A 15,706-nucleotide genomic window follows, 5' to 3' on the forward strand; every position below is an offset into this window, starting at 1 on the left:
AAATCTTATGAAGAAAAGAAGTTCCTGAAATACTTCAAGCAGTTTGTACTTACTTCATTTTTGGGAACAACATCCTTCAATGAACACCGTACTGCTAAAGGAGGAACAGCTGCAAGCTCTGCCTCAATGTGCTGGTCAGGCTTCCTCACAAACAGACAAATGTCATGGGTTTCAAGAGCTTGCAGAGTAGCAGGATCAGGCCTTTCAGGGGGATCACATCTAGTGGCAATGGGAATAAATGCAGCATTAGCTTAAAAGGAAAAAAACCCAAACCCAATAGCTAAAAACCCTCAAACCAAACCACTCACTTTTACTTAACGTAAGTCATTATTGCACTAATTGGCATAATTTCATGTCAGTGAGACAGAATTTTAAAGTCTCAGTGAAATGCATTTTTTTAAGCATTTAATACTCACATGACCTCTTTTACAACCCAAGTCTCAGATAAATATTTTAATGTATGCAGGCCTGTACACTTGTGCACTGAAATACAGTGCTACCTTTCTGTGGAGAATATGTACAGGAAGAAAATCAGAGTCATTTCAGTATCTGCTTGTCTGCTTGTGTGCAGTTGAGGAAGGACTTCTCAGTAGAGATCTTGAGAACAACAGTCAAAGACATCAACTACAGACAAAAGAGCCTCTCTGTAAACATACCCTGAGAAAATGAGAACTAGAGAGTCTCCAAAATCAGTCAGGAATACTTTCAGCAATGCAACATCGCACACTTTGTATCTTATCGGACCACAAGGCTTCTTCCTCTGATTTTTACTTTCTATGGGAATTAGTTCAGTGATAGTTCCACGGCACCACATTCCAGTTTCCTTACTCTTAATAAAAGTTCTAGCACCTATATGGAAGCAAATAAAAAGGACTACAATTGGTCTTTTTAAATATTTCACACAGGAACTATTATTACACTTCTGCATAATGTTCTCCTGTTCCCATCCTCCACACAGGTAGTAAAAATGCTACTGCTAAAATAAAGACACAAAGACAGTAAAAACCTTGCCTTCATAGCCATTAGAAGTTCCCCCCACATTCATTTACACAGCATCTTAAAGGCTAACAGGTGTTTGGCTTGTATCAAGAAGTCATTTCTGGTAAAGTTTCTATACCTCTCAGTAAAGTGGCAAAAAAATCTATTGATGGATAAAGTTACTACATACTTTTCATCAGTTTCCTAAACACATTATAGAAGTGGGTAAGATTACCAACATGTGGGTTAGGAAATAATTTCAATGATTTAGGAATGTATTATTGTCTTTCATTTTCATTTCTGAAACGGTTTCTATTCAGCCAGTGAACTTTATAAGGACTGCTTTACTATGTAAATTGGGGGGAAGGAGGAAAGGAAAAAGAATGATACTAAGGAATGTATATTGCAAGGCAGTATTTCAAGCTGTGTAGACCTTTAGAAATTAACCATTTACCTAGTTCCAAAATGTCTGAAGGCAAGAGATAGGAACTCTTACTACAACAGAAGCTTTCCAATTTCTTCTGCAAAGCAAATACTTCTTTCCTCTGTGAGTATCTCCGAATGTAGAAGTGGCATGGATTTACAACATGGCTTACAAACACCAGTTCTGTCAATCCTGAGTAAGAAGACACATATTATGAAACACCCTCCAAGTGACTCCAACAGATATTATCAACACATATGATTGAGTTTATGTTGCATTAATCATGCTAACATTACCTCATATAGATTTTAATCCGACAAGTCTGTTCACACTTCTTTCAAACTATTACTGTCTGCTTCCTGATGAAGCTTCCCTTTTGAACTATCTCCTTTATGCTACCCTCCAAAACAAAAGGCTGTCTCACTAAGTGGCAGTCTGAATTTAAGTATGTAATTCAGAGTTTTTATTCCCACTAACAAAGACATAGAAAGCTCCTAGAAAGCAGAGATGAAGACTCCTACCTTTACAAACAGGTATGCTAAGCAAAGTAGGAGCACCTCCTGCACACCAGCTTGGCAGGCCCTGCTTGACTTGCTCCCATATGAAAGTGACTTTCAGCACCACAGGGTCCAATACTGGACATGGTACTCCAGATTCAATCTTCCAACAGAGGGGAAGGAACCCTTCACGGATCTGTCAGCTACACTCTTACTAGTACAATCCAGGGAAAACCTGACAAGCTGAGGAACCTAATTGTTACTGCCAAATATCATAGGACAATGGCCTGGGAGAAGATTCAAGAAGCTGAGTTATCTGACAGAAAAGAATTCTCTAGGAGCCAGTGTCAGATCCCTCCTTGAGAGGGCTTATGATAAAGTTTTCACTAAGCTAAGCAAGAGAACAAAAAAACCCCAAAAGAATTGAAACAGACACCATAAGGGAATTTGCATGAGCCAAACACACAGCATAATACAAGACTCAAAAATAAGATCATGCTCGACAATGGAACACTGAAAGCATGAGGAATACCTTCAAGAGACTTGCCTTCCAAGTTATCTTCAAGTATTTCTTCTATTATGACATCAGGTGTTTCTTCCTGGTCATCAAGGACAATAGTGTCTTGCCCATTATCTTCACTGTATTTGGGAAAAATTTTATTTTGAGACCAATTAATATAATTCAGTCTGTTTCCAGAAAAGCATGTGAGTCAAAGCAGAGGTTTTATTAAGAACAAATCACTATGCTAAAAAAAAAAAAAATCATAAGAGCTGCTAGAAATAAACTTAAGTTTTTGAATACCAAGACAATAAAAAACAGTAGCATGACTTCTGAATCCTAAAAAGAATTGTCACAGACACAGCACATATTGCTTGGGCACAGTTCAGAGCAGGAGCTATCCCTGCTTAGATGATCAGAGACTGCAAATAGTAACATCAATTATTTGAAAAAGCATTAATGTGTTAAGATAGTTCATGTTAAAAACAAAAGGCATGTCAGATGTTTTTGTACTAACAGATAGTATTCACTGTCATATGTAGGATTTTCAAAGATTACAGTATGCAACAAGCCTTTTTTAGCATAATCAGCGTTAACTACAAGAGCCCTAACAGTAATTCCATTTCATTTTTTTAAGTTTTAGTCAAAGACCACAGGGGGAAAAAAAAAAGGAGAAAAAAATAAAAGCAATTATAATTTTAAAAACAAAATGGTTTATTTGTTAATCTTAAGAAATTTCTTTTGGCATTTGACACAATCAGTATTTAGACTGCAAATTGGAAACACTACCAGTTTCAGTATTTGCTGTTCATTTTAGAGATTTATTTACACTAACATGAATTTTCATATGCTGGAATGATAAACATCTCTATTATATATGCTATGAACATGTAGACCCAACACTCAGGGATATGGTTTAGTGGTTGCCTTGGCAGTGATAGGTTTGCAGTTGGATTCAGTTTGATACAGTTGATCTTTTCCAGCCTGAATCATCAAAAGCCAGCCAAAGTTGAAAAGCAAACAGCCTAAATAAAAACTGGGTAACTGATTCAGCAAAATATACTTGGACAAAACAAAAGTAAAACCAAAATATCAGAACTGAAACACAAACTAGACTAACTGGAATGCTGATTGAAATACCAGAATCTGAAGATTTGCTTTGCTTCAATATATTCTTAGAATTCCATAAGCATCTACAGGTTTTTTTTACCTTATCTCCGATAAATACTTAACTACTAGAACAGGTAAGTTACCCTATCTATTCTCTTCCACAAAAAAAAGATATACTTACTTCCCTGTCAGTCCCCATTTAACCTCGCCCAGATTTTCTAATGAAGATGTAATCTCCAAAGTGTTCAGGAACAATCTTAGGAGAAGATAAAAAAAATTGTAGAAGTTGACATGAATTACCTAAATCACTTTGACAGTTTGAGATCTACAGTGTTTTTCAGCACAATATTCATGGAGGGGCAAAGTAAGAGATTAATTACCTACTCCAGTTTATTTCTTCCTACAAAAAAACAGATTTGACTGCTCATTTATCTTCATGTTCATACTTAAAAACTCTTGTCTTTTACTTTCTCCCTCATGCACAGAGTATTGCAACACTCATTTACTCAGTTTTCACGTCTATACTCAGTTTAGTTCAATATATTATTCTGCACAGAGAAAAAGAATTTTCTTTTCTTTGTAAAGAACAAAACCACAACTCAAGTCCACAACATATGCTTCTGTTTATTGCTACCCTATTAACTATTTTCTTTACCAACAAAAACTGGCAAAATCTTTTAAGCACTTTTACCTTTAGGCTAATAAACTGTGAATATTACTTAAATAAATGCCTTAGCTTTCCTGCCTACTTTTAATTAATCCATGGAAACTAAAGTGTAAGTAGTATTTAACAGCTGTCTGTGCTTCTCTCCCACTGCCCCTTCAGGAACACAGCCCCTCCTTCTACAACATTTTCTGCTTACAGCATATGCCTCGACTTCTATGCACCTTCTAGTTCTGATTTTTTTTCACCTTTGGTGTTATTTTGGAGTGGCACAAGGCTTATGTAATGCCTTTGCAGGTTTCCTTTGCCCCCTTTTGGGCTGAAGTTCTTAATTTTTCCAATGCAAAGAGATTGGATTTTGTTGTTTCAGCTTTCTTCTAAGCTGGGAGGGTTTACCACTGTGCATTTAAATAGGCTTCTCTGAAATCCTCATTCATCACTGACACTACCTTCAAAACAGTGATTTGGTAGGTACGGCTTAAATTTTCTAAAAGAGGATTTTATAGATGGCTTTATCCATATTCTAACTCAAGAACTCAACTAAGATGACAGGAGGAGTCCTAATTTTTGTCTAGCATTGGAACAACCCACCCAGGGATTGGCTGAGTTGCCATCCCTGGAGGCATGTGGCTAAAAGAGCTGGAGTTGTCCAGCCTGGACAAGGCAAGGCACCAGAGAGGCCTCATAGTACCTTCCAGATAGGCACAAGTTTTCTGGTAGAGCCTGCTGTGATAGTTTAAAACCATTACCCCTTGACCTAAGGGAATGTAGATTCAGACTAGATAAAAAGAATATTTTACATCAAGAATGGTGAAACAGCAGAACAGGTGGCCTGGAGAGGTGGTAAATGCCCCATCCCTGGAAAGGTTTAAAGGCTCAGATTGGATGGGGCTCTGAGCAACCTGATCTAGTTGAGGATACCCTTGCTCGCTGGAGGATGCTTGGACTAAATGACCTTTAAAGGTCCCTTTCAAACCAAACCATTCTATGATTTAAAAGATATGTAGACATTACAGTTAAAATCATGGCAAAAGTGGACCTAGTAATGTTAGGTTAGTGGTTGGATTCAGTGATCCTAATAGTCTTTTTCAACCAACACAATGCTACAATCCTATAAAAATTCACACTTTGCATGGAAATAACCAACTTGATTATTCAACTTTATTTCTCTGTGCCATTCAGAATCTGGTGGCATACCCCTCCCCCCCTATTCCCAGAGTGTTTCCATATCCTGAAATACAGCAGGATCCCCAGCATGTTCCAAACGAGCACCATCTTTGTCCTGCCCCTCCATCATTTTTGAGTGTGGCCTTTATACACCAGGAACGGCAGCACTCTTGACCAGCCTTATGACCAAGTTGCATAAGGTCAGGTGTACCACAGCTGTGACCTACTTTCTTACTCATTTCTGCTACAGAAATCATCAGGCACTCCCAATGAGGACAGCATGGCAACTGGGATTTCCCACACATTTCTTTAGACATCAGAAAACAAAAAGCATTTAAGTGTTTCCTGAAGGTCAGAAATTGATTTGCTAAAAAAATAAGCCATTCTTGTCCCAATTTATAAGGGAACTTATAAGGGAAGGAGAAGTTCAGAAGTGGCAGGAGTCTACCAAGAATTCTTAAAATGCATGGGTATTTGTTTACACAGCAGCAAACTCCATGTGTTTTCTCCCTGATGCCTCACATGAAGGCTGCTGCCCATTCTTAGTGAGTTTATACTTACGTCTGAAGCAGCAGTTTTTCAGACAATGCAAGAAGCTCAATTTCTGCTGTTTAACTGTTATATGAACCGTTTCTGTAATTAAGATAACCAGTGCCTCCTTTTACCTCCCTGTATATCTCCCACTTCCAGTCATTACCTTGAAAGTATTTCTTCCTTTAAACTCTTCACTCTTGAGAGCTCAGCCTCAACTGGCAACTTCAAGTCATAAATAATCTGAAATTAGGAAGTACCGTCTTAGCTTCCACTATACCAAAAGTAGATTATACAGACACCTATTACCTATAGCATGACACCTTTAATTTTATGGTAAAAACCCTGAGAGTTCAGCCAACAGCTAATTCTCAAACATGTCTTCTTGCCTTGCCAAGATCTAATGGCTGGGATTCTGTAATCTAAGCATACAGACAGAAGTAAAAGTCAGATATTCCTTTTGTTTCAACATCTAATGAGAAAGTGACCTCTAAGTAAGAGGTCAGGCCTATGAGAAGACAACAGTGGCTGCCAGTTCCCCCCCCAAAAAAAAAAAAAACCCAAAAAACCCCACATTAAGACAGAAGTAAGTGACAGAAAAAAGAGAGATTAGACTTCTTTTCTGAGTCAGAAGACTCAGTTTCTTCATATAGAAAGTGACAAATGGATGCCAGGTGGATGATTCTGAAAAATATATTTCTTCAAAGAACAAGAAGACCAATTATTCATTCTTTTTCCTCAACACAAGGACTATAAAGGCTCCAACTGAAATAACTGGGTGGCACAATTTGAAAGAACAGAACAAGCTGTTTTATATAAATCTCATTTTAAATAGTAAAACATGGAACTCACTGACACTACCTATGCCTACGTACAGATAATGCACATATGTACACACCCATGCACACTGCCACAAGCTTTACAATGACATTAAAGAAAGTGTTACACAAGTTTATGACAGCATGAAGTAATGTCTATTCAGTGTAATGAGCCTGCTGCATCCTACTGACACTAAAATCCTTAACCTTCAACTTCCTATACTGACTGAATACCCAGTTTCTTGGATGCTTCCTCCAAGCATCTTTTTCTCTCTGTTGCCAGAGACAGAAGACTTCACAGGATAGACCTTTGGTCTGACACAGCATGGCAGGTAGCATGGGCTTCTAGGAACAGCAGATATGACTGGGAGAAAGAATGAAAGCAAAGGCCTAGGACCAAGTGGATCAAATGCATGTGGCTATGAATTCTGGACTAGTTCAGTGAGAAGGCTGGAAAGCTCTGGAATGGAAAAGGCTTGAGAAACTGAAGTGATGCAAACACCACCTTTGCACTGACCACTACTGTGTCACAGTTTTCCTACCCTCCCACTCCACCTCCTGTTTCAGATGCCAAACTCTTCAAGGCAAGAGCCATCTTTTTTGCTTCACATCAGTCACCAGACTAAGTTGTGACCATGACCAAATACAAATTCCATGTCTGTGAAAAGGCAGGGAAAGAATACAACACGCCAAGAACGTCAATATTGAAGACAGCAAACTGGGATCACAAACTTTCAACCCAAATTTGAATGTCTCCCTTAAAAATAAATTATTTCACAGTGCAAGAATATAATTACCTGAGCAAGATCACAACAGTTTCTTAGAGAACGTGAAAATTTTAATTCCTTTGCTGTCCTAATAGCACCAGCCAAGTACTTTTTCTTCTCTTCAATGACTTCCTTAGCTTTTGCAATACTAGTACTGTAGTTGTTGATGTTCTCCTTTAGTTCTGCAAACAATTTCCTTCTCCTGCATTAAAAACACTACTTTTCAGAATTTAATATGCACTCAGCTGTACAGACTCAAACTTGAACTGTAACACACAGATGTGAGCCACACAATACAAAGTGAATACATCCCACACACAAGGATCATCTTTCCCAAACAGGGGTAAGTAGAAGCATAGGAAAAGCACTCTGAAACTGGAGGAATGGCAAAAGTTAAAGAGTTCACACTGAAAAGACATTTATTAATTAAAAATTAGGAGCACTCTTCCATTTTAAGCCTCCTGATATTTCAAAACATATCCAACTGAAAAATAAACAGTTGGATCTTACAATTCATTCTACTCAGATAAGATCTAAGACCTCTTCTCTCAGAGGCTCTTCTGGAAACCTGAACTTTAACACATCTTCCTTAAATCTGAAGATAAAAATATTTGTGCAAGTCAAGAAATCAAGTGTCCTTGGGCTTCTGTCAATTTGAAAATTTCCAGGAAAAATTTGCAAAAATCCCTGATCATCTACCACAGTATTAACCTCAAAATCAAGCTTTTTCATAAGTTAACATTATGACTAGTTTTTCTTACCTTTTAAGAGCACAAGCAGCATAAGCTACTATTTTCCAACCATGCAAATCAGCTCCAAGATGGCACAATTAAATGGCAAAAATTGAAGACAGGTACTATGAAATAATGCTATGAGAAAATTCTGAGCAAAATTTTACTCTTTCACCTGAATTAGGAAGAGGTTCTTGATAAAAGTAACTCACCCGTGCCATACTACAAAACTAGATTACTACCTTGACAGAAGAGTAATAAGTTCATCAAGTGTTCTATCTGCAGCTTCTGTAAGTTTGTCTTTTTTATGCTTTACTTTCAACTCCAAGTGTTCCAGCACCTATTTTGTTCAGTATGAATAAACACGCATTATTTCATTATTCGTTATTATTTCATTATTTTCACAATACTACTTTTAAAATTCAGAACAGAAGCAATGTACAGTAAGACAGTGATTGATACTCCAGCACACAGAGTGACATTAAACCACTTATTGCTCATTACAACCCTGTTTTCTTTAACTTGAAGTCAGCTGGCACTGTTTGAATCCTCCTCAACTGAAGCCTTTAGGTCTGAGGCTCACTATCTCATTTTCCATACCTGACACTCAAACATACACAGATAACTAGCATGCTGAGATTTCTGTTTTTAAAAACTCATTGTGAGCACAAAGGGAAAATTAAAAAAAAAAAAAAATCTTCCTCTGGCTAAGTATCAGTTTTGTCACTATAGTTACATTTAATGAAGAGACTATGGAAAAAAAATCTCAATAGTGCAATACTGCTTTGGCAATTCTTAGTCTTTGTTGAGAAGCTTTTGGAAGACCACAGTTGCACTCATGAGTTTTTATAATAGAGCTGCTGAAATGGGTGGTTTTTACAAGATGCTATTAGTGTATGAATTACAAATTCAACATTGCTCTAACAGAACGACTGGCCATTGCAATAAAACAAGTTAGAAAGGGAATGGAGAACAGGCTTTAATGGCACTTCAAGCAACACTTAACAGAATTAAGCTTTTGAAACATTAAATACTTCTATACATGTCTTACAATACAAGTCAAATACAAATAAATGGTAAAGACAGAAGTGCAAGCTTTTCTACAGCACATTTAAGAGGAGTTAAAACTTTAAATAAAATATCACTGATAAAATTCAAAAGTTACTCAATAAAACCTGCTAACAGCATCATCCAGTATTTTAGGATTCTTCCTATGTTTTACAGTGTGCATAAAAATGTTATTACTTGATTTACATGTTTTGGCACATGCTGTTACATTTTTTTACTTCTGCTGCCTACATAACATCTTTTCCACCTTTAAATGCAGAAAGAGGCACATCAGAATTCAGAAGTTAGAGCAGTTGCTAAAGCCACAGCAAATGATGAATTTTACCCTGATCAACACAAACCTAGTACTTAAAGACTGGCTTGCAGATGGTTCTCCTAAATGTATGTATTGACTTTATTAACTCTAAATTATGCACAGGCTCAAGTACTCTTTTGCAAGCTACTTCTCAGGCCATAGCCTTGAGTTTAAGGCTGTATATTCACAGAAATAACATGAACAGTTGAGGACAAGAGACATCAAAATAATGGTAGGAAATGCATATTTAAATAGTGTGTTAGAGTGTGACTATTTAAAACAAAAACCTTCAACCTAGGATAGGATTTAATATTTCATTATTTAACTGATTTACACCCACCTTGCTTGCATCATTGAAGTGGCCAAGATTATTAACAGCTATGCACAAAGCTTCCTCAATATCTTGCCCAGTGTTGTTCTGCTAAGGAAAGGTTTGCCAATGAACATAAAGTTGCTTGCACAACAAAAGACAAGATGGTCTATAACCATTCGCTGTTTTGACAGAGGCATTTGATGTGGGTGACTGATGAGCTATGTAAAGACTCTGAGCAGCTCCATAGTGGCCACTGGGCCCAAAATACTTGGCTCACCTGAATTTCACTGAGAACATTTACACTAATATTTCTTAAACAGATTCTAAATTTGCTTTTTTAAAATACATACAATTAGATTGTGTATCATATACAAAAAACATATTAAAAGAGTACACGAAGAAAAAAAATAAAGTTACTGATACAGAGAAGAGAAAAGAAAACATCCTTATCAGGCACTGTAACAAAACTACCTAAGAAACCACATCAGACACTTGCAAATTATGATTTTTTTCAAGGTCAGTGTATAGGACAATCTCTACAGTCAAAAACACGACTAGCATTGGATGTATAGTTCCTTTGCAGTTTCCTTTCCAGTCACTTTAAAATACCCATAATTTTAGTTCCCCTGGTCTAAAACTTCACAAACCTCATTCAGAATTATGAGGTTAGGAAATTTAACAGTATGTTTACAGAGATCCATTTGTTCGACAGCCTTGCTGCCCTGAATTACTGCTTTCAGGAGGTTAGCAAGAACAGTGCAGATGCTCGAAATTTAAAAACAAAGAAGTTCCCAATTCAAACGTTGTGATACCTGGGGTTATCTTTTAAGAAAAGATAAATTCAAAACACATAGTTTCACAGCAGCTGAATAGAACTAACAGTCTTCAGCTATGATCTCATTGAGGGGTTTGAGCTGCACTCATTTTGTCAAGGTAATTTTATGAACACTGTAGTTCTATGATAAGACAGAACAATAGCACATAACTATTAAGGTTGCAGGGTTTTGTGTTTTACAAAGTGCACTATTAACTATGCATATACAAACCCAAGTGAGAACATAAGGAAATTCCATGTTAACACACCACGTCAGCTGATGGAGATAGAGCTGATCCATCCCTCAGCCCACCATTGGAAGAAAACAGATGCTGAACATTTTTCTCTTTGGTAGTGTGACTGAAGGGCCTGCAAACCAAAAACTTTTAAAGACAAGACCTAGGCATTTTAAATTAAATACCGAACTTTCTGCAAATGCTTTACACACGAGTATTTAAAAATCCGTCATTAAATACATACAAACAACTATTTTTTAACAGTTGAATTCACACATACAGCAGATACCCCATTTTTCCAAAAAATTTCCTTTTTACTATAATCCCCTTAAAAGTAGCTATTTTTCATTTGACAATTTTGGCAAGGCTGAACAAAACCTTAGTAGCTGGTAGTGATTCTTACCCTCAGCAAGAGTAAATGTGCAGCTATGAACATTCCAGGATTCATTTTTCATTTGTTGCTGTTAAAAGTCATTAGAATACATGACAAATGATACCAAAACCATTTACTGGCAACCTGTTAGGAAGGCTCTTTAATTCTACTGTATGATCACCTACAGCTGCTCTTCTGCAACAGCTAACAAGACTCTCACAAAAGCAGTCTGCATAAGCCAGCCTTATCCCAGGAGGGAAACCCTGTCATGTTCTTCCCAGGCTCAGTTTATCCAGTCTGACCAGCTGCAAGCAGATGTGGAGAACACTGCTGCAGAGACTGACAGCCATATGTGAAATCCCGAGTTTCTACTTCACTTTGGGCAAGGTTAGCAGCACATGCAACATGTACCAAACTCAGAAGATAAATTTCCTGCACCTTCCTTTCAGAGCAGGTTCCTTATGCAACAGATCTGAAAGATTTATCTGGGTCCATCCTTATTTGCAGGAACATTAATCTCCACAGCAATAACACTCAGGGGGCAGATACCCACTTCAAGACTTCCTTCAGGTTCACACTAACTAGGCAAAATAAGCAAGTGAATGTAATTTAGATTTGACAATACCACTGAATATTGCTGGCCTGTAATCTTTACACAGTTGTTATTGAAGCAGAAGATGTGATGGGATCAGCAGGCAGTTGTAAGTGAGGCAGAGGGGAGGCACAGTGTCTTCTACCACAGCTTGGCACTTCAGGACATCTCTCTCCCTCTGAACCCTTATCAGTCACTTACCCTTATCAGTCACTTAGTGCTTAAAAGCCTCAGTTTCATACACTTTCAAGCCAAACCAATTTCTTTCTTGCTGCCTCTCACTGAAACAATACTTGTACTCAATGTGTTCCCACAGTACTAGACACTCACACCAAGACCACATTAGTAAAATTTAAAGAACACATTAGAAAAAAAAAAAAAAAGCCCAAGGAGAATGTCTGAAAATGCTTACTTCATTGAGTCTTCCCCCAGGCTGGCATCCAAACACATGAAAAGATTTAATAAAGACTTACCTTGCTTGTCTTTCTGGGCTGCCACCACACAGCTCAAGTTTAAAGTTTGTTCTAGTCTAAATTCAGAGCAGAAAAGGAAAGCAAGTTCAAACACAGGGTTACAGCCAAGTCCCAGGAAGAAGTGTGCTATAAACCTGTTTTCACCTTCAACGTTCACCCCTGCCCACCATTTCAATTAGACCAAGTTTCAAAGTGCTGTTGAACTGTGCAAGGGGAGGTCTAAGGAAAGAGCTTCCAAGCAGATCTGTAGCCACCAGTGCACCTTTGTGGTAAACAAAAAGTATTCCTTGTAAAAGGAATCCCAACTTTCTGTTTGACAGTATTTTCCCCACTATTATGCAAAGCTTGTAACATATTGCATTACTGAACCAGACTCTACAACTTACTTTTTCAATAAGGCTTAATTGCAGAGCTTTAAATGCCAAAAATCTGACTCATTAGTATTTTGCAATAAATGCTAAATCTGAATTTTTAAGAGGGGGGAAAAAAAAAGGCACACTTAACATTTGTCCAAAACACAGAGTTTTGTGAAACAAATGGCACTAACATGTCATAACACAGAACAGTCACACACAAGGCATTTTTTTTAGATGCACAAACAAAAAAACTCAACTTATGCACTACTGGTCAAAGTGAATGTTTTCTTAAATCTTTTAAATCTCAGAGAAAATGTACATATTCATCAGTTGCCTTTTTGCACAATGTGTGCACACAAGAGGGTGAAACAGATCTGGCAACATGGGATATTAATGAGAAGTGTAGAAATACACCTTCCTAAAACCAGGCTTTGGACATTTGATGTGCACTACCCAGCAAGACTGCATAATGAGAAATGGTAGCAAACACTTGCTGGGGAAGCAGGTGGTCAGAAAGTGCAGGCCCTCAGTGCAGAGAGGACTTGAGCCTGCTTTAGTCACTCTCAATGAAAATGCACAACATCCTATAATACCATTACTTCAGACCACCACAGTGACAACTGAACAGAAAGCTTTACATCTACTTACTTCTGGAGAAGAGAAACAAAAAAAATCAGTGTCTTCATTCTTTCCATCACCATGCAACACTGTAAAAGCAAGCATAGAAAAAAACCACTCCAGTAGGGCATCCTAATCCATGAGACAGTATGAATACACAATCACTGGTGTAGTCTTCTAAACAGTATTCATCAAGTCAACAGGAATTAGAGCACTGACTTTTTTAATCAGGGGATTTAAGACCTAGGAATAGAAGTCCAGATAAATAGACATAAAACTTATCTGAGCATTACAAGAACTGACTTGCATATACTGATTAGGGCATTATCTGTTATCATTAGCTATATTATGCTGCTGCTACATTTAGTAGAGGATAAACACATACAAAAGGCAAAAAACCCCACATTCAAAAAGCATAATTAAGGAAAAAAATTGCTTCATAAACACCCATAAATACTACACTTCCCATACAATTTTTTAACTCTTGCAAAATAGTTACTGATGCAGAAAACCCAGAAAAATGAGGTTTCTTTTAGAACAAACTTGTCAATCCCTTTGTAAAAAAAACCAGCAGGAGATGAATCAAAAGGTATCGACTGTTCTTGCTAACTACTGGATAAGTAGTAAATAAGAAATGTGTTAATCAAATCTAGTGGCTCATTAACTGTCCTTAACACACTAAATAAAATAAAAATTAACAGTGAGTAGTGCCCATGGAAGAATTGCTGGAAATAAAAAGATCCCAAAGCCTTACCTTCTGCACTAAGGGCTTTTGTCACATGACACAAATCACCATTTCTCTGATGTGCTTCTGTAAGATGCTCTTCTAGGACCTTAGAAGATTGCCTTCAGAGGTAAAAGTAAAGGTTTAGGATCATCTGGAACATCAATAAGAAACTAATTCTGACTTCCAGCTCTCTTAGAACTAAGCTCACCCACTTTTACCAAATGACATTATGAAGCAGCTCCAGTTAATGAAACACTCAACAAAATTGTTACCTTCTCTTAAATGGAGAAGTACTTTAGACCTGTGACACTAAATTCATCATACATAAAGGGAATACTACAGCTTTTAGATAAGCAGTATTTCAGATAACTAGAACCAGCATGAATAAATTGTTAAACAGTTTTAATCACATTCATTCTAGCCATTTAAAATGTACTGAATAAATAAACTGTGGTAACTTGTAAAAGATACATGCAGACCAGTGCAATACAGTGTTTGACACCATACCAAGCTGCACTTAAAAGTCTCTTTCCATGAACCTACTCCAAATACCGAAACATCAAAAAAAAAAAAAGGTACATTTTACTCACACACATAACACATAAAAATGAGCTCACTTGCAACATGGCAGAACACAAACATTACTTTCTACATTTTCTCAATTCCATTTTCTGGTAATTGCACTATTAGAGCTTAAAGTCTAGCCACCACCTCCAAATTCACATACCTCACAGCTTTCTTTCTACTTCTGGGTAGCTCTTTATTACTACAATCCAACAAGGAGAAGTCTTCCCTTCCACTCATAGTGCCTGACCTTAAAAAAAAAAAGGAAAAAGAAGTGACAAATTCTTTACAGCACAGCCCAGTTCATCACTTGAGCCAGCACCACAGGTTCACACAACTTTGAGAAGAGTGAAAGTGACAGACACAAAAATACTATCAAAGCATAAACGTATTTCTTCTCTGAGAAGCAAATCTTCTAAGTACAGCCGAACAGCGGCCTACTCCGCACTGCTCCTCTATCCCACCCCGGACCCCCCAGCACTACCGGGCACACCGGGAAGCACTACTGCTGCTCCTCAAAGCTCCTTCCCCATCACGAACCCTCACCAGGATGATCTCCTTACCGCAATTACCTCCAAACTGCAGCACCGTGCCCTGCCTGCAATCCACCCCACCTACTGACCCCGACTCCTTCCCGCCAGGGCTGCACCACCCGCACTACCTCCCGTGGGTTTGTTTTGGCTGCAGCGTGCGCGGTGCGGTTTCCCGCGGCACAGAGCTCCGGGACAGCAGCACACAGAGCGCAGGGACAGCAGCACGCAGCACGCACCGCTCCGGGCGCGCCTCACGCAACGCCTCGCGCAGCGCCTCGCGCGCCCAAATGGCCGCCGGCTCGCGGTGCCTTTCCCGGCGGCCGCAGCCAATCACGGCCGGGCGCGAGCGGCGGGGCGGGGCGGGGCGGGCATGCCCGGTGCAGCCGCTCCGCCATGGCCTCGGGGGCGAAGGCCGAGCTGCTGAGGCGTTTGTTCGCTGGTGTCGCGGCGGCACCGCAGCCTGCAGTCGGGCACCACGCAGCCCCTCGTTCGCTCCCCTGACAGCGGGATCGGGGAGAAAATCTGGAGAGTGAAAGCGAGAAAATTCGCGGGTTGAGA

At 38.6% G+C, this 15,706-nt stretch overlaps 1 protein-coding gene across 14 annotated transcripts in view; it reads right to left on the reverse strand.

Moving 5' to 3' along the window:
* The window catches only part of RNF17 (ring finger protein 17), a 40,559-nt gene extending 25,133 nt beyond the window's left edge, over nucleotides 1-15,426 (reverse strand). For 3 of the 14 annotated variants that reach the window (XM_085063604.1, XM_085063532.1, XM_085063576.1), the window contains exons 1-15: nucleotides 15,238-15,334; nucleotides 14,779-14,865; nucleotides 14,079-14,170; nucleotides 13,355-13,413; nucleotides 12,351-12,406; nucleotides 10,946-11,045; nucleotides 9,890-9,970; nucleotides 8,429-8,526; nucleotides 7,486-7,657; nucleotides 6,037-6,113; nucleotides 3,690-3,764; nucleotides 2,432-2,538; nucleotides 1,433-1,594; nucleotides 657-849; nucleotides 54-219 (exon numbers count right to left, since the gene is read on the reverse strand). In XM_085063604.1, the coding sequence (XP_084919730.1) occupies nucleotides 54-219; nucleotides 657-849; nucleotides 1,433-1,594; nucleotides 2,432-2,538; nucleotides 3,690-3,764; nucleotides 6,037-6,113; nucleotides 7,486-7,657; nucleotides 8,429-8,526; nucleotides 9,890-9,970; nucleotides 10,946-11,045; nucleotides 12,351-12,406; nucleotides 13,355-13,413; nucleotides 14,079-14,170; nucleotides 14,779-14,855 (1,515 nt within the window). In that variant the 5' untranslated portion in view covers nucleotides 14,856-14,865; nucleotides 15,238-15,334. Of the gene's footprint in view, nucleotides 1-53; nucleotides 220-656; nucleotides 850-1,432; nucleotides 1,595-2,431; nucleotides 2,539-3,689; nucleotides 3,765-6,036; nucleotides 6,114-7,485; nucleotides 7,658-8,428; nucleotides 8,527-9,889; nucleotides 9,971-10,945; nucleotides 11,046-12,350; nucleotides 12,407-13,354; nucleotides 13,414-14,078; nucleotides 14,171-14,778; nucleotides 14,866-15,099; nucleotides 15,120-15,178; nucleotides 15,335-15,384 lie in introns of those variants that run through there. The other 11 variants (XM_085063610.1, XM_085063594.1, XM_085063550.1 and 8 more) reach the window with 10 other exon arrangements.
* Nucleotides 15,427-15,706: the final 280 nt, after the last annotated feature.

Source organism: Lichenostomus cassidix, chromosome 1 (assembly GCF_008360975.1).
Source record: "Lichenostomus cassidix isolate B80296 chromosome 1, HeHo_3.0, whole genome shotgun sequence".
NCBI lineage: Eukaryota > Metazoa > Chordata > Aves > Passeriformes > Meliphagidae > Lichenostomus > Lichenostomus cassidix.